This window comes from Microcaecilia unicolor, chromosome 1 (genome assembly GCF_901765095.1).
Source record: "Microcaecilia unicolor chromosome 1, aMicUni1.1, whole genome shotgun sequence".
Taxonomy (NCBI): Eukaryota; Metazoa; Chordata; class Amphibia; order Gymnophiona; family Siphonopidae; genus Microcaecilia; species Microcaecilia unicolor.
Window position 1 is genome coordinate 387,811,388 of NC_044031.1, and position 22,340 is coordinate 387,833,727.

Here is a 22,340-nt window from a genome sequence, read left to right on the forward strand (position 1 = left end):
GGGTATGGAGTCCAGGTGTGCGGATGTTATAATGCCGTTGTATCGCTCCATGGTGCGACCGCACCTGGAGTATTGTGTTCAGTACTGGTCTCCGTATCTCAAAAAAGATATAGTACAATTGGAAAAGGTACAGCGAAGGGCGACGAAAATGATAGTGGGGATGGGACGACTTTCCTATGAAGAGAGGCTGAGAAGGCTAGGGCTTTTCAGCTTGGAGAAGAGACGGCTGAGGGGAGATATGATAGAAGTGTATAAAATAATGAGTGGAATGGATCGGGTGGATGTGAAGCGACTGTTCACGCTATCCAAAAATACTAGGACTAGAGGGCATGAGTTGAAGCTACAGTGTGGTAAATTTAAAACGAATCAGAGAAAATTTTTCTTCACCCAACGTGTAATTAGACTCTGGAATTCGTTGCCGGAGAACGTGGTACGGGCGGTTAGCTTGACGGAGTTTAAAAAGGGGTTAGATAGATTCCTAAAGGACAAGTCCATAGACCGCTATTAAATGGACTTGGAAAAATTCCGCATTTTTAGGTATAACTTGTCTGGAATGTTTTTACGTTTGGGGAGCGTGCCAGGTGCCCTTGACCTGGATTGGCCACTGTCGGTGACAGGATGCTGGGCTAGATGGACCTTTGGTCTTTCCCAGTATGGCACTACTTATGTACTTATGTACTTATGTGTTCCCAGACAGAATCGAAGATGCTTCCTGTGAGCTGGAAGTATCGGGATGTGAGTATAAGCATCCTTTAAGTCCAGAGAGCACAGCCAATCATTTTTCTGAATCATGGGAAGAAGGGTGCCCAGGGAAACCATCCTGAACTTTTCTCGGACCAGATATTTGTTCAGGGACCTTAGGTCCAGGATGGGACGCATCACCCCTGTTTTCTTTTGCACAAGGAAGTACCTGGAATAGAATCCCAGCCCTTCTTGCCCCGGTGGAACGGGCTCGACCGCATTGGCGCTGAGAAGGGCGGAGAGTTCCTCTGCAAGTGCCTGCCTGTGCTGGAAGCTGAAGGACTGAGCTCCTGGTGGGCAATTTGGAGGTCTACAGATCAAATTGAGGGAGTACCCTAACTGGACTATTTTAAGAACCCACCGATCGGAGGTTATGAGAGGCCACTTTTGGTGAAAGCGAATGCTACATACCTGTAGAAGGTATTCTCCGAGGACAGCAGGCTGATTGTTCTCACTGATGGGTGACGTCCACGGCAGCCCCTCCAATCGGAATCTTCACTAGCAAAGTCCTTTGCTAGCCCTCGCGTGCCGATGCGCACCGCGCATGCGCGGCCGTCTTCCCGCCCGAAACCGGCTTGAGCCGGCCAGTCTCATATGTAGCAAGACAAAGACCAGGGAAGACACAACTCCAAAGGGGAGGCGGGCGGGTTTTGTGAGAACAATCAGCCTGCTGTCCTCGGAGAATACCTTCTACAGGTATGTAGCATTCGCTTTCTCCGAGGACAAGCAGGCTGCTTGTTCTCACTGATGGGGTATTCCTAGCCCCCAGGCTCACTCAAAACAACAACCATGGTCAATTGGGCCTCGCAACGGCGAGGACATAACTGAGATTGACCTAAAAAATTTACCAACTAACTGAGAGTGCAGCCTGGAACAGAACAAAGAGGGCCCTCAATGGGTGGAGTTGGATCCTAAAGCCCAAACAGGTTCTGAAGAACTGACTGCCCGAACCGACTGTCGCGTCGGGTATCCTGCTGCAGGCAGTAATGGGATGTGAATGTGTGGACAGAAGACCACGTCGCAGCTTTGCAAATCTCTTCAATAGTGGCTGACTTCAAGTGGGCTACCGACGCTGCCATGGCTCTAACATTATGAGCTGTGACATGATCCTCAAGAGCCAGCCCAGCCTGGGCGTAAGTGAAGGAAATGCAATCTGCTAGCCAATTGGATATGGTGCGTTTTCCTACAGCCACTCCCCTCCTATTGGGATCAAAAGAAACAAACAATTGGGCGGACTGTCTGTTGGGCTGTGTCCGCGCCAAATAGAAGGCCAATGCTCTCTTGCAGTCCAATGTGTGCAGCTGACGTTCAGCAGGGCAGGAATGAGGACGGGGAAAGAATGTTGGCAAGACAATTGACTGGTTTAGATGGAACTCCGACACAACCTTTGGCAGGAACTTAGGGTGAGTGCGGAGGACTACTCTGTTATGATGAAATTTTGTGTAAGGGGCCTGGGCTACCAGGGCCTGAAGCTCACTGACTCTACGAGCTGAAGTAACTGCCACCAAGAAAATGACCTTCCAGGTCAAGTACTTCAGATGGCAGGAGTTCAGTGGCTCAAAAGGAGGTTTCATCAGCTGGGTGAGAACGACATTGAGATCCCATGACACTGTAGGAGGCTTGACAGGGGGCTTTGACAAAAGCAAACCTCTCATGAAGCGAACAACTAAAGGCTGTCCTGAGATCGGCTTACCTTCCACACGGTAATGGTATGCACTGATTGCACTAAGGTGAACCCTTACAGAGTTGGTCTTAAGACCCGACTCAGACAAGTGCAGAAGATATTCAAGCAGGGTCTGTGTAGGACAAGAGCGAGGATCTAGGGCCTTGCTGTCACACCAGACGGCAAACATCCTCCACAGAAAGAAATAACTCCTCTTAGTGGAATCTTTCCTGGAAGCAAGCAAGATACGGGAGACACCCTCTGACAGACCCAAAGAGGCAAAATCTACGCTCTCAACATCCAGGCCGTGAGAGCCAGGGACCGGAGGCTGGGATGCAGAAGCGCCCCTTCGTCCTGTGTGATGAGGGTCGGAAAACACTCCAATCTCCACGGTTCTTCGGAGGACAACTCCAGAAGAAGAGGGAACCAGATCTGACGCGGCCAAAAAGGAGCAATCAGAATCATGGTGCCTCGGTCTTGCTTGAGTTTCAACAAAGTCTTCCCCACCAGAGGTATGGGAGGATAAGCAAACAGCAGACCCTCCCCCCAATCCAGGAGGAAGGCATCCGATGCCAGTCTGCCGTGGGCCTGAAGCCTGGAACAGAACTGAGGGACTTTGTGGTTGGCTCGAGATGCGAAGAGGTCTACCAAGGGGGTGCCCCACGCCTGGAAGATCTGTCGCACTACACGGGAATTGAGCGACCACTCGTGAGGTTGCATAATCCTGCTCAACCTGTCGGCCAGACTGTTGTTTACGCCTGCCAGATATGTGGCTTGGAGCACCATGCCGTGACGTCGAGCCCAGAGCCACATGCTGACGGCTTCCTGACACAGGGGGTGAGATCCAGTGCCCCCCTGCTTGTTGACGTAGTACATGGCAACCTGGTTGTCTGTCTGAATTTGGATAATTTGGTGGGACAGCCGATCTCTGAAAGCCTTCAGAGCGTTCCAGATCGCTCGCAACTCCAGAAGATTGATCTGCAGATCGCGTTCCTGGAGGGACCAGCTTCCTTGGGTGTGAAGCCCATCGACATGAGCTCCTCACCCCAGGAGAGACGCATCCGTGGTCAGCACTTTTTGTGGCTGAGGAATTTGGAAAGGACGTCCCAGAGTCAAATTGGACCAAATCGTCCACCAATACAGGGATTCGAGAAAACTCGTGGACAGGTGGATTACGTCTTCTAGATCCCCAGCAGCCTGGAACCACTGGGAAGCTAGGGTCCATTGAGCAGATCTCATGTGAAGGCGGGCCATGGGAGTCACATGGACTGTGGAGGCCATGTGGCCTAGCAATCTCAACATCTGCCGAGCTGTGATCTGCTGGGACGCTCGCACCTGCGAGACGAGGGACAACAAGTTGTTGGCTCTCGCCTCTGGGAGATAGGCGCGAGCCATCCGAGAATCCAGCAGAGCTCCTATGAATTCGAGTCTCTGCACTGGGAGAAGATGGGACTTTGGATAATTTATCACAAACCCCAGTAGCTCCAGTACTACTACTACTACTACTACTATTTAGCATTTCTATAGCGCTACAAGGCATACGCAACGCTGCACAAACATAGGTGAATAGTCATCTGCATGGACTGCAGGGCTCCTGCCTCGGATGTGTTCTTCACCAGCCAATCGTCGAGATATGGGAACACGTGTACCCCCAGTCTGCGAAGTGCCGCTGCTACCACAGCCAGGCACTTTGTGAACACCCTGGGCGCAGAGGCGAGCCCAAAGGGTAGCACACAGTACTGGAAGTGACGTGTGCCCAGCTGAAATCGCAGATACTGTCTGTGAGCTGGCAGTATCGGGATGTGCGTATAGGCGTCCTTCAAGTCCAGAGAGCATAGCCAATCGTTTTCCTGAATCATGGGAAGAAGGGTGCCCAGGGAAAGCATCCTGAACTTTTCTTTTACGAGATATTTGTTCAGGGCCCTTAGGTCTAGGATGGGACGCATCCCCCCTGTTTTCTTTTCCACAAGGAAGTACCTGGAATAGAATCCCAGCCCTTCCTGCCCGGATGGCACGAGCTCGACCGCATTGGCGCTGAGAAGGGCGGAGAGTTCCTCTGCAAGTACCTGCTTGTGCTGGAAGCTGTAAGACTGAGCTCCCGGTGGACAATTTGGAGGTTTGGAGGCCAAATTGAGGGTGTATCCTTGCCGGACTATTTGCAGAACCCACTGATTGGAGGTTATGAGAGGCCACCTTTGGTGAAAAGCTTTCAACCTCCCCCCGACTGGCAGGTCGCCCGGCACTGACACTTGGATGTCGGCTATGCTCTGCTGGAGCCAGTCAAAAGCCCGTCCCTTGCTTTTGCTGGGGAGCCGAGGGGCCTTGCTGAGTCGCACGCTGCTGACGAGAGGAAGCGCGCTGGGGCTTAGCCTGGGCCACAGGCTGTCGAGAAGGAGGATTGTACCTACGCTTGCCAGAAGAGTAGGGACCAGTCTTCCTTCCCCCGAAAAATCTTCTACCTGTAGAGGTAGATGCTGAAGACTGCCGGCGGGAGAACTTGTCGAATGCGGTATCCCGCTGGTGGAGATGCTCTACCACATGTTCGACCTTCTCTCCAAAAATATTGTCCGCACGGCAAGGCGAGTCCGCAATCCGCTGCTGGAGTCTGTTCTCCAGGTCGGAGGCACGCAGCCATGAGAGCCTGCGCATCACCACACCTTGAGCAGCGGCCCTGGACGCAACATCAAAGGTGTCATACACCCCTCTGGCCAGGAATTTTCTGCACGCCTTCAGCTGCCTGACCACCTCCTGAAAAGGCTTGGCTTGCTCAGGGGGGAGCACATCCACCAAGCCCGCCAACTGCCGCACATTGTTCCGCATATGTATGCTCGTGTAGAGCTGGTAGGACTGAATCTTGGCCACGAGCATAGAAGAATGGTAGGCCTTCCTCCCAAAGGAGTCTAAGGTTCTAGAGTCTTTACCCGGGGGCGCCGAAGCATGCTCCCTAGAACTCTTAGCCTTCTTTAGGGCCAAATCCACAACTCCAGAGTCATGAGGCAACTGGCTGTGCTTCAGCTCTGGGTCCCCATGGATCCGGTACTGGGACTCGATCTTCTTGGGAATGTGGGGATTAGTTAGAGGTTTTGTCCAGTTCGCCAGCAATGTCTTCTTAAGGACATGGTGCATGGGTACTGTGGACGCTTCCTTAGGTGGAGAAGGATAGTCCAGGAGCTCAAACATTTCAGCCCTGGGCTCGTCCTCCACAACCACCGGGAAGGGGATGGCCGTAGACATCTCCCGGACAAAGGAAGCGAAAGACAGACTCTCAGGAGGAGAAAGCTGCCTTTCAGGAGAGGGAGTGGGATCAGAGGGAAGACCTTCAGACTCCTCGTCAGAGAAATACCTGATGTCTTCCTCTTCCTCCCACGAGGCCTCACCCTCGGTGTCAGACACAAGTTCACGAACCTGTGTCTGCAACCGCGCCCGACTCGACTCCGTGGAGCCACGTCCACGATGGGGGCGTCGAGAGGTAGACTCCCTCGCCCGCATCGGCGAAGCTCCCTCCGCCGACGTAGTCGGGGAGCCCTCCTGGGAGGCGACGGCAGTCGGTACCGCATGCGGCACCGACGCCGGTGACCTCACCTCGGGCGATGGACCAGCCGGCGCCACTTTCGACGGTACCGGAGGCGCAAGCACCGCCGGTACCGGAGGGGTAGGGCGCAACAGCTCTCCCAGAATCTCTGGAAGAACGGCCCGGAGGCTCTCGTTCAGAGCGGCTGCAGAAAAAGGCATGGAAGTCGATGCAGGCGTCGACGTCAGAACCTGTTCCGGGCGTGGAGGCTGTTCCGGGCTGTCCAGAGTGGAGCGCATCGACACCTCTTGAACAGAGGGTGAGCGGTCCTCTCGGTGCCGATGCCTGCTGGGTGCCGACTCCCTCGGCGACCCAGAGCTCTCGGTGCATACGCGGGAAGGGGACCGGTGTCGATGCTTCTTAGATTTTTTGCGAAGCACGTCACCGGCGCTTCCCGGCACCGACGAGGAGGACGTAGATTCCAGCCGTCTCTTCCTCGGGGCCGAGACCGAAGAGGGTCGATCTCGGGGGGGCTGTACCGCAGGAGCCCTCAGGGTAGGGGGAGACCCACCCGAAGGCTCACCGCCACCAGCAGGGGAGTGGACAGCCCTCACCTGCACTCCAGACGAAGCACCACCGTCCGACGACATCAGCAGACGAGGTCCCGGTACCACCGACGTCGATGCAGTCACCCGATGTCTCGGCGCCGATGCAGAGGGTCGATGCCTCGATGCACTCGATGCACTGGCCGCCGAGGATGAAGGTCTGGACGCTGCAGACGTCGATGCACTCGATACCCCCGGTGCCGATGCCGACGAAGAGCCCGAGAACAAAAAGTTCCACTGGGCCAACCTCGCTACCTGAGTCCGCTTCTGTAAAAGGGAACACAGACTACAGGCCTGAGGGCGGTGCTCGGCCCCCAGACACCGAAGACACGAAGCGTGCCTGTCAGTGAGCGAGATTACCCGGGCGCACTGGGTGCACTTCTTGAAGCCGCTGGAAGGCTTCGATGTCATGGGCGGAAAAATCACGCCGGCGAAATCGAAAGACGAAATGGCGAAATTTGGCACCAGCAGAAAAAAGCGGGAAGGAAATTTCGACCGGGGCCTAAGTAAGGCCTACCCCGACGACGAAAGAAAACTTACCGGGGTGAAAAACTCGAACTAGAGGAAGGGAAAAAGCCAAAAGAGGTTTTTTCCAACACTTTTGAAGCAAAAACGAGTCGAAAACGACGCGCGAGGTCGACTTTTTCGGGGCACGAAACGGAAACACAACCGTCCCGAGCGCGGAGAAAAGAAGACTGGCTGGCTCAAGCCGGTTTCGGGCGGGAAGACGGCCGCGCATGCGCGGTGCGCATCGGTGCGCGAGGGCTAGCAAAGGACTTTGCTAGTGAAGATTCCGATTGGAGGGGCTGCCGTGGATGTCACCCATCAGTGAGAACAAGCAGCCTGCTTGTCCTCGGAGAAAAAATGTTAACCTCCCCCCGAACGGTAGATCGTCCGGTACAGATACTTTTATAGTGGCTATGCTCAGCTGGAGCCAGTCAAAAGCCCATCCCTTGCTTTTGCTGGGGAGCTGCAGGGGCCTGTCTGGGCGCATGCTGTTGACGTAAACGAACGTGTTGGGGCTGAGCCTGGGAAGGCTGTCGGGAAGGTGGATTGTACCTACGCTTGATGTAAGCATAGAGAGCATTCCTCATTCCCCTGAAAAAATGTCTACCTGTTGAGGTAGATGCTAAAGGCGCCCGGTGGGAGAGCTTGTCAAGGGCGGTTTCCCGCTGGTGGAGCTGCTCTACCACCTGCTCTACCTTCACGCCAAAAATATTATCCCCCCCCGGCAAGGGACATCTGCAAGCCGCTGCTGGGTCCGATTGCCCAGGTCAGAGGCGCGCAGCCATGAGAGTCTGCGCATCACTATACCTTGAGTAGCGGATCTGGATGCAACATCAAAAGTATCATAAGCACCCCTGGAGAGGAGTTTACGACACGCCTTCAGCTGCCTGACTACCTCCTGAAAAGGCCTGGCGTGCTCTGGAGGGAGCTTGTCCACCATGTCCGCCAGTTGCTTCACATTGTTCCGCATGTGGATGCTCGTGTAGAGCTGGTAAGACTGAATTTTGGACATGAGCATAGAGGACAGATAGGCCTTCCTCCCAAAAGAGTTCAGAGTCCTAGCCTCTCGCCCTGGGGGCGCCGATGCAAAATCTCTAGTACTGGCTCTCTTGAGAGCGGAATCCACAACCATAGAGTCGTGAGGTAACTGCGACTTCATCAACTCAGGTTCTCTGTGGATTCGATACTGGGACTCTGCTTTCTTGGGAATGATAGGATTAGTTAACGATTTCATCCAGATCCTCAGCAATGTCTCCTTAAGGACATTATGCAGAGGGACAGTGGATGACTCCTTAGGTGGTGAAGGATAGTCAAGGACCTCGAGCATCTCAGTCCTGGGCTCATACTCAGTTACCACAGGGAAGGGAATGCCCACAGACATTTACCGGAAAAATGACGAGAAGGAGAGACTCTCCGGCGGAGAAAGATTCCTCTCAGGTGAAGGAGTGGGATCAGAAGGAAGACCACAAGACTCCTCGGAAGAGAAATATCTGGGATCTTCCCCTTCATCCCAGGAGGCATCCTCCTCAGTATCGGACAAGAGTTCTCGAACTGCAGTCCGAAACCGGGCCCGTCTCGATGCCGAGGAACCATGTTCCCGATGGTGATGCTGAGAAGTCGACTCCCATGCTGGCAGCGATGAAGCTCCCTCCGACGATGTCGATGGGGAGTCGACCTGGGTGGCAGCCGAGGCCGATGCCACAAGTGGTACCGGCGTTGGGGACCTCACCACAGGCATGGAGTAAGCTGCTGCTTCCATCGATGGTATCGAGGGCGCAAGCACCCCCGGTACCGAGGCAGGCTGATGCAGCAGCCCTTCCAGAAGGCCTGGAAGAATGGCTTGGATGCTCTCCTCCAGAGTCGCTGTCGAGGAAGGCTGTGGGGCCGGTACAGAAGTCGATGTCAGAATCTGTGGAGGCCTGGGAGGCGGTACTGGGCTGTCCGAAGATCGACGCATCGACACCTCTTGTATGGAGGATGAGCGCTCCTCCCGGCATCGACGCTTTCCGGGTGCCGAATCCTTCGACACCCCAGAGCTCTCGGTATCGTGTCTCGAAGGACACCGGTGCCAATGTTTCTTCTCTTTCGCTCGAAGCACGTTACTGGTACTCCTCGGTACCGACGAAGAAGACGTGGAATCCACACACCTCCTCGGGGTCAGGTCCGACAACGGGCAGTCCCGATGGACCTGCACAGCAGGAGCCCTTAAGACAGGTGGAGACCCACTTGACGGCTCACTACTTCCACCTAGTGGTGATGTCCGGACAGCCATTACTTGCGCTCCCGACGTTGATGCCATTCCCGGTGCCGACATCGAAGCCGCTGACCTTGGTTCCGATGTCGGGGCCGAGGAATCAGTCGGAGCTCCGAAAAGACGGTCCCGAAGAGCTCATCTCGACGCCTGAGTCTATTTTTTTAAACTCAGACACAACTTGGAAGCATCTTGGCGATGGTCGGGCTCAAGGCACTGGATGCACCCGGAGTGCGGGTCAGTGCCCGAGATCGACTGCTGGCACCGAGCACACTTCTTGAAGCCGCTGGAAGGCTTCAATGAGATCAGCGGAAAAATTGCGGCGGCGAAATCAAAAGTCTCGATTGTGCCGACCAAGGGCACAAAAAGGAGAACCGCGTACGTGCGGCTCAAGAAGGCCGCGACGGAGCAAAAGGAAAATTAAAAGGGGAAAAAAACTAAGATATAAGTGGGATTTTTTTTTTTTTTTTTTTAAACTGGAAAAAAGAAAAAGACAAAAAAAGGCAACGAAAAAGAAAAAGAAAGCGCAAAGTAACAACGCTAAGGACGCCTAAGTCTTTCTCTAGACCTAAGGGAGACCGACACGCAGCCACTCTCCACCGCGGAAAAAGAAAAACTGAGGCGGGACTATGGCCGCACATGTGCAGTGCGTTTGTCCCGCGCTCCGGAAGCTGTTGCAAAGCTTTGTGGATTTTTACTGGAAAAATCTCCGTTCCTGGGCCGCCGTGGACGCCAACCCACATGTGAGAACAAGCAGCCTGCTTGTCCTCGGAGAATTACCACTGCGTCTCCTTTGTATGCGGGTTTGATTGATAATGTGTTCGTTAGTTCGTAGAGTTCTTATGGCTGCTCTTTCTGGTGGAGTAAGATTGTACAGAATTTTCTTTTGTTTGCTGGAAAGTTGTGATTTTACCCTGTGTCTGAAGCTTTCTATTTAGTTGCCAAGCTTGTAGTTTTGTCCATCCTGTGAGGTGAAGTAAGTGTTCTTTTGCTTCTATGAATCATCTCAACTGCAAACCTTCATTCAGAGTAAGAGATCTGGTATGGGGCAATCACCATGAAGGTGTGAGTAATGGAGAAGTTAATTTCTTTTTCAGCTGTATTGTATTGATTTGCTTATTTTTTCTATAAAATATTCTCTATTATTTTTCTATTCTTGGAACGCTCCCTATTTTGGGCTGCAATTCCCTTTTGACTAATGTACCAATTGGTAGTTATATTTTTACTTCTATTTAATTTTTTCTTGTATTGGAAAATGTCTTGATGTATATTATATACTTAAAGCGAATGCTACATACCTGTAGAAGGTATTCTCCGAGGACAGCAGGCTGATTGTTCTCACTGATGGGTGACGTCCACGGCAGCCCCTCCAATCGGAATCTTCACTAGCAAAAGCCTTTGCTAGCCCTCGCGCGCCGATGCGCACCGCGCATGCGCGGCCGTCTTCCCGCCCGAAACCGCCTCGTGCCGGCCAGTCTCATATGTAGCAAGACAAAGACTAGGGAAGACACAACTCCAAAGGGGAGGCGGGCGGGTTTGTGAGAACAATCAGCCTGCTGTCCTCGGAGAATACCTTCTACAGGTATGTAGCATTCGCTTTCTCCGAGGACAAGCAGGCTGCTTGTTCTCACTGATGGGGTATCCCTAGCCCCCAGGCTCACTCAAAACAACAACCATGGTCAATTGGGCCTCGCAACGGCGAGGACATAACTGAGATTGACCTAAAAAATTTACCAACTAACTGAGAGTGCAGCATGGAACAGAACAAACATGGGCCTAGGGGGGTGGAGTTGGATTCTAAACCCCGAACAGATTCTGAAGCACTGACTGCCCGAACCGACTGTCGCGTCGGGTATCCTGCTGCAGGCAGTAATGAGATGTGAATGTGTGGACAGATGACCACGTCGCAGCTTTGCAAATCTCTTCAATAGTGGCTGACTTCAAGTGGGCTACCGACGCTGCCATGGCTCTAACATTATGAGCCGTGACATGACCCTCAAGAGCCAGCCCAGCCTGGGCGTAAGTGAAGGAAATGCAATCTGCTAGCCAATTGGATATGGTGCGTTTTCCTACAGCCACTCCCCTCCTGTTGGGATCAAAAGAAACAAACAATTGGACGGACTGTCTGTTGGGCTGTGTCCGCTCCAGATAGAAGGCCAATGCTCTCTTGCAGTCCAATGTGTGCAGCTGACGTTCAGCAGGGCAGGAATGAGGACGGGGAAAGAATGTTGGCAAGACAATTGACTGGTTCAGATGGAACTCCGACACAACCTTTGGCAAGAACTTAGGGTGAGTGCGGAGGACTACTCTGTTGTGATGAAATTTAGTGTAAGAGGCCTGGGCTACCAGGGCCTGAAGCTCACTGACTCTACGAGCTGAAGTAACTGCCACCAAGAAAATGACCTTCCAGGTCAAGTACTTCAGATGGCAGGAATTCAGTGGCTCAAAAGGAGGTTTCATCAGCTGGGTGAGAACGACATTGAGATCCCATGACACTGTAGGAGGCTTGACAGGGGGCTTTGACAAAAGCAAACCTCTCATGAAGCGAACAACTAAAGGCTGTCCTGAGATCGGCTTACCTTCCACATGGTAATGGTATGCACTGATTGCCCTAAGGTGAACCCTTACAGAGTTGGTCTTGAGACCAGACTCAGACAAGTGCAGAAGGTATTCAAGCAGGGTCTGTGTAGGACAAGAGCGAGGATCTAGGGCCTTGCTGTCACACCAGACGGCAAACCTCCTCCACAGAAAGAAGTAACTCCTCTTAGTGGAATCTTTCCTGGAAGCAAGCAAGATGCGGGAGACACCCTCTGACAGACCCAAAGAGGCAAAGTCTACGCTCTCAACATCCAGGCCGTGAGAGCCAGGGACCGGAGGCTGGGATGCAGAAGCGCCCCTTCGTCCTGCGTGATGAGGGTCGGAAAACACTCCAATCTCCACGGTTCTTCGGAGGACAACTCCAGAAGAAGAGGGAACCAGATCTGACGTGGCCAAAAAGGAGCAATCAGAATCATGGTGCCTCGGTCTTGCCTGAGTTTCAACAAAGTCTTCCCCACCAGAGGTATGGGAGGATAAGCGTACAGCAGACCCTCCCCCCAATCCAGGAGGAAGGCATCCGATGCCAGTCTGCCGTGGGCCTGAAGCCTGGAACAGAACTGAGGGACTTTGTGGTTGGCTCGAGATGCGAAGAGGTCTACCAAGGGGGTGCCCCACAACTGGAAGATCTGTCGCACTACACGGGAATTGAGCGACCACTCGTGAGGTTGCATAATTCTGCTCAACCTGTCAGCCAGACTGTTGTTTACGCCTGCCAGATATGTGGCTTGGAGCACCATGCCGTGACGGCGAGCCCAGAGCCACATGCTGACGGCTTCCTGACACAGGGGGCGAGATCCAGTGCCCCCCTGCTTGTTGACGTAGTACATGGCAACCTGGTTGTCTGTCTGAATTTGGATAATTTGGTGGGACAGCCGATCTCTGAAAGCCTTCAGAGCGTTCCAGATCGCTCGCAACTCCAGAAGATTGATCTGCAGATCGCGTTCCTGGAGGGACCAGCTTCCTTGGGTGTGAAGCCCATCGACATGAGCTCCCCATCCCAGGAGAGACTCATCCGTGGTCAGCACTTTTTGTGGCTGAGGAATTTGGAAAGGACGTCCCAGAGTCAAATTGGACCAAATCGTCCACCAATACAGGGATTCGAGAAAACTCGTGGACAGGTGGATCACGTCTTCTAGATCCCCAGCAGCCTGAAACCACTGGGAAGCTAGGGTCCATTGGGCAGATCTCATGTGAAGGCGGGCCATGGGAGTCACATGAACTGTGGAGGCCATGTGGCCCAGCAATCTCAACATCTGCCGAGCTGTGATCTGCTGTGACGCTCACACCCGCGAGACGAGGAACAACAAGTTGTTGGCTCTCGCCTCTGGGAGATAGGCGCGAGCCGTCCGAGAATCCAGCAGAGCTCCTATAAATTCGAGTTTCTGCACTGGGAGAAGATGGGACTTTGGATAATTTATCACAAACCCCAGTAGCTCCAGGAGGCGAATAGTCATCTGCATGGACTGCAGGGCTCCTGCCTCGGATGTGTTCTTCACCAGCCAATCGTCAAGATATGGGAACACGTGCACCCCCAGCCTGCGAAGTGCCGCTGCTACTACAGCCAAGCACTTTGTGAACAGCCTGAGCGCAGAGGCGAGCCCAAAGGGTAGCACACAGTACTGGAAGTGACGTGTGCCCAGCTGAAATCGCAGATACTGCCTGTGAGCTGACAGTATCGGGATGTGTGTGTAGGCATCCTTCAAGTCCAGAGAGCATAGCCAATCGTTTTCCTGAATCATGGGAAGAAGGATGCCCAGGGAAAGCATCCTGAACTTTTCTTTGACCAGATATTTGTTCAGGGCCCTTAGGTCTAGGATGGGACGCATCCCCCCTGTTTTCTTTTCCACAAGGAAGTACCTGGAATAGAATCCCAGCCCTTCCTGCCCGGATGGCACGGGCTCGACCGCATTGGCGCTGAGAAGGGCGGAGAGTTCCTCTGCAAGTACCTGCTTGTGTTGGAAGCTGTAAGACTGAGCTCCTGGTGGACAATTTGGAGGTTTGGAAGCCAAATTGAGGGTGTATCCTTGCCAGACTATTTGAAGAACCCACTGATCGGAGGTTATGAGAGGCCACCTTTGGTGAAAAGCTTTCAACCTCCCTCCGACTGGCAGGTCGCCCGGCACTGACACTTGGATGTCGGCTATGCTCTGCTGGAGCCAGTCAAAAGCTCGTCCCTTGCTTTTGCTGGGGAGCCGAGGGGCCTTGCTGAGTCGCACGCTGCTGACGAGAGGAAGCGCGCTGGGGCTTAGCCCGGGCCGCAGGCTGTCGAGAAGGAGGATTGTACCTACGCTTACCAGAAGAGTAGGGAACAGTCTTCCTTCCCCCAAAAAATCTTCTACCCGTAGAGGTAGAGGCTGAAGGCTGCCGGCGGGAGAACTTGTCGAATGCGGTGTCCCGCTGGTGGAGCTGCTCTACCATCTGTTCGACTTTCTCTCCAAAAATATTATCCGCACGGCAAGGCGAGTCCGCAATCCGCTGCTGGATTCTATTCTCCAGGTCTGAAGGCACGCAGCCATGAGAGTCTGCGCATCACCACACCTTGAGCAGCGGCCCTGGACGCAACATCAAAGGTGTCATACACCCCTCTGGCCAGGAATTTTCTGCACGCCTTCAGCTGCCTGACCACCTCCTGAAAAGGCTTGGCTTGCTCAGGGGGGAGCGCATCCACCAAGCCCGCCAAATGCCGCACATTGTTCCGCATGTGTATGCTCGTGTAGAGCTGGTAGGACTGAATTTTGGCCACGAGCATAGAAGAATGGTAGGCCTTCCTCCCAAAGGAGTCCAAGGTTCTAGAGTCCTTGCCCGGGGGCGCCGAAGCATGCTCCCTAGAACTCTTGGCGTTCTTTAGGGCCAAATCCACAACTCCAGAGTCGTGAGGCAACTGAGTGCGCATCAGCTCTGGGTCCCCATGGATCCGGTACTGGGACTCGATCTTCTTGGGAATGTGGGGGTTAGTTAATGGCTTGGTCCAGTTCGCCAGCAATGTCTTTTTTAGGACATGATGCATGGGTACTGTGGACGCTTCCTTAGGTGGAGAAGGATAGTCCAGGAGCTCAAACATTTCAGCCCTGGGCTCGTCCTCCACAACCACCGGGAAGGGGATGGCCGTAGACATCTCCCGGACAAAGGAAGCAAAAGACAGACTCTCGGGAGGAGAAAGCTGTCTTTCAGGAGAGGGAGTGGGATCAGAAGGAAGACCCTCAGACTCCTCGTCAGAGAAATATCTGATGTCTCCCTCTTCTTCCCACGAGGCCTCACCCTCGGTGTCAGACACAAGTTCACGAACCTGTGTCTGCAACCGTGCCCGGCTTGACTCCATGGAACCACGGCCACGGTGGGAGCGTCGAGAGGAAGACTCCCTCGCCCGCACCGGCGAAGCTCCCTCAGCCGACGTAGTCGGGGAGCCTTCCTGGGAGGCGACCGCAGTCGGTAACACACGCGGCACCGACGCCGGAGACCTCACCCCGGGCGATGGACCAGCCGGCGCCACGCTCGACGGTACCGGTGGCGCAAGCACCCCCGGTACCGGAGGGGTAGGGCGCAACAGCTCTCCCAGGATCTCTAGGAGAACGGCCCGGAGGCTCTCGTTCAGAGCGGCTGCAGAAAAAGGCATGGAGGTCGATGCAGGCGTCGATGTCAGAGTCTGTTCCGGGCGTGGAGGCTGTTCCAGGCTGTCCAGAGTGGAGCGCATCGACACCTCTTGGACAGAGGGTGAGCGGTCCTCTCGGTGCCGATGCCTGCTGGGTGCCGACTCCCTCGGCGACCCAGAGCTCTCGGTGCCGACACGGGAAGGGGACCGGTGTCGATGCTTCTTCAATTTTTTGGAGCGAAGCACGTCACCGGCGCTTCCCGGCACCGACGAGGAGGACGTAGAATCCAACCGTCTCTTCCTCGGGGCCGAGACCGAAGAGGGTCGGTCTCGGGGGGGTTGTACCGCAGGAGCCCTCAGGGTAGGGGGAGACCCACCCGAAGGCTCACCGCCACCAGCAGGGGAATGGACAGCCCTCACCTGTACTCCAGACGAAGCACCACCGTCCGACGACATCAGCAGACGAGGTCCCGGTACCACCGACGTCGATACAGTCGTCCGATGTCTCAGCGCCGATGCAGAGGGTCGATGCCTCGATACACTCGATGCACTGACGGCCGAGGATGAAGGTCTGGACGCTGAAGACGTCGATGCACTCGATACCCCCGGTGCCGATGCCGACGAAGAGCCCGAGAACAAAATGTTCCACTGGGCTAACCTCGCTACCTGAGTCCGCTTTTGTAAAAGGGAACACAGACTACAGGCCTGAGGGCGGTGCCCAGCCCCCAGACACTGAAGACACGACGCATGCCTGTCAGTGAGCGAGATTACCCGGGCGTACTGGGTGCACTTCTTGAAGCCGCTGGAAGGCTTCGATGTCATGGGCGGAAAAATCACGCCGGCGAGATCAAAACTCGAAATGGCGAAAATTGGCACCACAAAAATAGGGAGAAGAAAATTTCGACCGAGGCCTAACTAAGGCCTACCCCGACGACGAAAGAAAACTTACCGGGCCAAAAACTCGAAATACGGGAAGAGAAAAACCAAAAAGGGTCTTCCCGAAACACTTTCTCAAACTTTCTCTGAAGAAACGAGTCGAAAATGACGTGCGAGGTCAACTTTCCGGGGCACGAACGGCGAAACACGACCGTACCGAGCGCGGACAAAAGAAGACTGGCCGGCACAAGCCGGTTTCGGGCGGGAAGACGGCCGCGTATGCGCGGTGCGCATCGGCGCGCGAGGGCTAGCAAAGGCTTTTGCTAGTGAAGATTCTGATTGGAGGGGCTGCCGTGGACGTCACCCATCAGTGAGAACAAGCAGCCTGCTTGTCCTCGGAGAATAAATATTTAAAATGAGAAAAAAAAGAACACACACCACAGAACAGTGTAAGGTCAAACAGGAAAACTTTATTAATATATACAGGGAAAATAAACAAGCCTGTTTCCTCACAAGTTCAATATTCTTCAAGGAAGTCTTTCAAACATAATCTCACTTTCAATAGTCTGCCTCTGGCATGGCTACTCTCTTCCACAGACAATGTCTTTATTACTCACAACCATAGTTCAGTAACCAAGGTATTCTGAGCCTACCTTGGTAGTCTTCGCTCTTACAAGCACTCAACCCTGGAATTCCTTCAAGCATAAGCTTCAGGCTTTTCTCTTTCAGCATACAAGGTCTGAGCTAGGGCCACCCTCCTTTCCTGGAATTCTGCCAGGTACTATATTGCCTAAGCCAGCATACCTTGTGAGGATCCTTGCCCTCAGGACCTCTGTACTTGGGGCTTCTCTCACTCTATCCTGGCCTGAGCCCCGACCCTCTGACAGCCTCTGAGATGGCCGTTTAATAGTGATATTCAGCCACTTAATGAGTAGCTTATATACTTAAGTTCAGGCCAGAAAAAGGCAGGACTAAACTAAACATATAGTGACAGTGGCAGTCATTGGCAAATACTTACATTATAGTTAGTGTTACTGATTATATGATTGGAGTGCTGCATATACATATTTAAATGATGTAGCTGGCATTTAAAGAAACACACTGACTGACAACACTAGTTATTCACCCCAAAAGAAAAGAAGAGCTGTATAGGGGCATCAGAACCAGAGAACAAGTTAAAACATAATTACTCCCATCAGCAAAAAACAGGCCAGATTTCTCTGATAATCTTTGTCTGATCATCCCACTATCCTAATTGTAACCCTCCCAGCATTTAGAAGTCAAATGAAAGCTATAACTGTGTACTATAATGCTTACAATGAGTTTACTGGCAGCTTCTTTAATTTTATCCACCTTGGCTTCTGACAAGCCCTTGATATTGCAAAGAGTTCTCTTGGTGGTCATCTGGATTCCTTTTACAGTGCAGATTCCTACTGATTTCAGTTTTTTGATGTCCACCATGTTCTGGCAAAGACAAGAAAAAGAAATGTCCAAATGGGACTAACATGAAACAAACTAGCACACTTTGTGCACCCTACAAGATACTTTGTGCACCCTACAAGATCTGGTTTTGATCAGATGAAACAGACTCCACACACTTTGGTGTCTTACAGATCCATAAATGTCTTTATAAAATAGTTTCATAAACGCTGTCTAAAATGCAGCTGTATACATTTACACCTGCTACCTCCCCCCTCCCAGCAAACACACCTACACGCATAGGAGCCAACTTTTCAAAATGATTGGGAGTGCTCAATACGGCATACATATCTGTAAAAGGTAAACAAGTACAGTAGGGTCATAAATACAACTGGCTGGGCCATATTTAAATGCAGAGCATAGCAGACAGAATACACAGAGGAATGAATCAAAGCTAAAAGAAGATATAGAGAAGCAATGAGGGCCAGATTCAGTAAACGGTGCTGACAATTAGATGCCGGGAAAAATCGGTGCCCAGCGATATTCTATAAAGGGTGCTCCAGTTGGAGCGCTCTTTATAGAATAACATTGAGTGCTGATTCCCATGCTCAACTTTGGGCATGACTGGGCACGAAAGGACTTACGCCAGCTGAAACCTGGTGTAAATCCTGGCGCGTAAGTTGAGCACGCATCCCCAGAATTCCACAACATTGCATGCACCTTTTCAGGAAACTCCTGACCTCATGACCCGCCCACAACCACGCCCCCTTTAGAAATCCACGTGAGACCAGTTAGGCGCAGTTGGTGGAGAATCGCATGGATCTAACCGCCAATTAGTGTCAATTAAGTGCTTGTTTACACTAACAGTTGCACCAATTCATCAATGATTGCCCAATTAAGCAATTAAGTTGCATACAGACATCAGATCTGCACACAAATTTCAGCGCTGATCTTTATTTATGTCATTTATATCCCACATTATCCCAAGAAAACTCAGGTTCAATGTGAGCTACTTCGAAGCATTCACTGTGCTGGACCTGAACCATAATACTAAGTGTTCTGATATTTTTTATTCTCAATTCCTCAACTTTCTGGCTATAGGTTCAGCTATGTGATGTATCTATTCTCTGGACTTTATTGTTTAATTAATTTGTCCTGTGAATCTGTATTGTGGTGTACTTCTCTGTCTTCTAACCCAGACCCCCCAAAAGACAAAAACAAACAAACAACCTTCTCTCCCTTTCTGCCTTGGTTCAGGATACAATCAAACTGCACAGAATATCCATCCCCCAGCTACATGAATCAGAACCTTTTTTAAATCCAACTGGAAGAAGAGAAACCAATCTGGCTGCTCAAGGTATACTAAGCACCTCGTAACAACATATTATCTGTGAAAGAACTCCTAGACCTGATTACTCAAGTGACCCTGAATTACCCTAGGCTGGTGATCATGGGAGATTTCAATCTACACATCGAAACCCCAGACACCACCACAGCTGCCTTGTTGGACATGATGAGAGCACTAGGATTTACACAGGTGATCAATTCTCCAACCCACGAAAAGGGTCACATACTAGACCTGATATTTTACAAAGGGATGGATATCCCAGAATTCTGGGATAACTATTGAAATAACACTCCTATCATGGTCAGACCATTTTCTAATTAATTTCTCCCTAAGTGACCACATGAAACAAATCGTACCTCCCAGAGTTTGGAAGGAGATTAGAGAAAAAAAAAAGCTGACCGTTGAGAATTTCCTAGAGGTCTTGGACTATCCACATGTGGATGAAAAGACAACTACAGTGTCAGAATAGGTTGACACTTAGCCAAGACCTTAGAGAAAACAGCATCACTAAAAAAGGTCTTATGCCCCACTCACAAACGCTCACCTTGGTTTTCCCCAAAACTTCGGATCCTTAAACGCGAAGGATGGAAACAGGAAAGGAGATGGCATAAATCTTGCCTGGATGAAGACAGGCTAAACTGTAGGAAGCACACGACAAAGTACTGCCAAGCCTTAACAGCAACCAAAAAACAATATTTCTCTCAATGCATTGCACAGGCTGCCACTTCAACCAAGCATTTGTTTCAGTATAGTAAACAGCCTACTGCAACCCCCCACAACAAACCAGCCTACCCAGTCTAAACTGAACTGCAACAATTTTGCTGCATACTTTTTCCAAAAAAATTAAAAGTCTCCACCAGGATTTACAGGCAATCCCACCCAGTCTCCAATCAGTTAATCAGGAGTGCACAAACTCGCCCCCGCCTGACAGAGATAGATGGGGCACTTTTAACCCAATGACAGCCTTGACAAAATCCTAAGAGACCTTTGAACAATTACCTGCTCCCTCGACCCCCTACCCATCAAAGATAGTGCAGTAGGCAAATATGGGCCTCATAGAAGGTGCCACAAAAATTGTGAACGCTTCTCTTTATAATGGGCAACTATCCACAGCATTAAAAAGGGCAGTGGTTCACCCTTTGCTAAAGAAAAACAACCTTGATCAGGACAAACTTGAAAGTTACCAGCCAGTATCCAACATCCCATTTATAGGGAAACTTATATAACAAACAGTCTGTGTTCAACTTAATGATTGGCTAGAACAGAGAAACTGGCTAGATCATGTCACTCTGGATTCAGACCCAGTTATGGAACAGAAACGGTCCTTGAATCCCCACTAGATGATCTTCACAGAAACCGAGACAGGAGATTCGCCTCTGTGTTAGTACTGCTAGATTTCTCAGCAGCTTTTGACACTGTGGTCCATGGTATCATGCTAGCACGACTGACAAAAACAGGTTATCAATGGAACAGTACTTGCCTGGTTAAGATCCTATCAGACAGGCAACAATCCACAATGTTTGGCAGCAACTTATCACCACCATGGCCACTAACCTGCGGGGTACTAAGGATCAATATTATCACCTATATCTACCTCAAGCCACTAGCTGAGCTGATTCGGTCAATGGACATTCAGTTCTACATCTACTCAGATGATATGTAGCTACTCATACACATTGAACCTGACTTACCTACAGCCTTGAATAAACTGATTACTGTCTAACATCAATTCAAGAATTGGCTAAACACAACAAACTTTGCCTGAACCCAAGTAAAACTAAGCTTCTCTGGATCCCTAACACAAGTGGATACATATCTGACATCAAAATCTCTATTGGGAAGTACGAATTCCCCCTCAAATCACAAGTCAGGAACCTTGGAATACAGTTAGATTCAACACTTACTCCAATTGTCCAAATACAAGCAACTTTCAAGAGCTGCTTCTATTTGCGACAGCTACGCTGCCTCTCTCCTTACATTGAGAAGTTAAATCTTATCCTAGTTGGTCTTGCCATGATAACATCAAGACTGGATTATTGAAATGCACTATACAATGGTCTGACTACCAAGGGCCTGCACCAGCTTCAGTTGATTCAGAATGCTGCAGCAAGGCTCATAGAAGGTTGCAAGCCACATGACCACATCACACCATTTTTGCAAAAACATCATTGGCTACCAGTACAATACAGGGCTAAATTTAAAACTCTATGCCTGATCTTCAAGGCCCTTAAAGGAAATGGCCCTGAGTACCTGAAGAATAGGATGATCCTCTACATACCGCCAAGGACACTACGGTCCTGTCAAGGACTATCACTAACCACACCCTCTCCAAAAGACATTACACGATGTGATACCTGCAAGTGAGCCTTCTCCAGAGTAGCCCCCACACTCTGGAATGCACTGCCTGAGAAGCGGAGCCTATATCTACTTCAGGAAGGTGAAAGCTTGGCTCTTCAACCAGGCCTTTAATAGAAGAAGTAGCTAACTTGTTAGTCTCACTCACACACACAAGGAGTGACATGGGATGCACATACTGCAGCAGGACATGTTTACCCACTCCTACTCTAGCTGAGATAATATTTAACCATCTCTCTGACCTAATGTGCAACTTTCTTTAAATTAGTCACCTTACTTTCTAACACCTGCAGCCGGGGCACTAACCATCAGGTCTTATGGTGCTTTACACCCATACTAGGTGAAGCCCTTACTCTCGAAGGCCTTCAAGGGGGGAGATGTAGAAATATACAAAATTGGCATAACCATGAACCTTGGTTCAGGCCTGAGGTATCAATAGGCCCAGGCCTCAATGACTTCTGTGTGGCTCAAGAGCTCATGATATGTGCACACGCCCTTGCGTGCAGACAAAAGGAGAAGAACAAGGGTGTAGAAGCAGGACAATATGATGTGGAGGGGCATAATTGAACGGGGGTGCCCATCTATAAGGACAGCACCGTAAGGAGGCGTCCCCGATCGTATTATCGAAACAAGATGGGCGGCCATCTTTCATTTCAATAATAAAGTCATGGCCGGGCAAATCTCAATATTTGGGTCGACCCCAGAGATGGCCGCCCTTAAGAGATGGCCGGCATTGGTTTTCACCGATAATGGAAACCAAGACCAGCCATCTCAAAACCGGCCAAATCCAAGCCATTTGGTCATGGGAGGAGCCAGCATTTGTAGTCCACTGGTCCCCGTCACATGCCAGGACACCAGCCGGGCACCCTAGGGGGCA

At 51.5% G+C, this 22,340-nt stretch overlaps 1 protein-coding gene across 1 annotated transcript in view; it reads right to left on the reverse strand.

Moving 5' to 3' along the window:
- DMC1 (DNA meiotic recombinase 1) overlaps nucleotides 1-22,340 on the reverse strand; it is a 506,546-nt gene that overhangs the window by 370,207 nt on the left and 113,999 nt on the right. Inside the window, exon 4 of the mRNA XM_030210749.1 lies at nucleotides 17,659-17,805. Within this exon, the coding sequence (XP_030066609.1) occupies nucleotides 17,659-17,805 (147 nt within the window). The remainder of the gene's footprint in view (nucleotides 1-17,658; nucleotides 17,806-22,340) is intronic.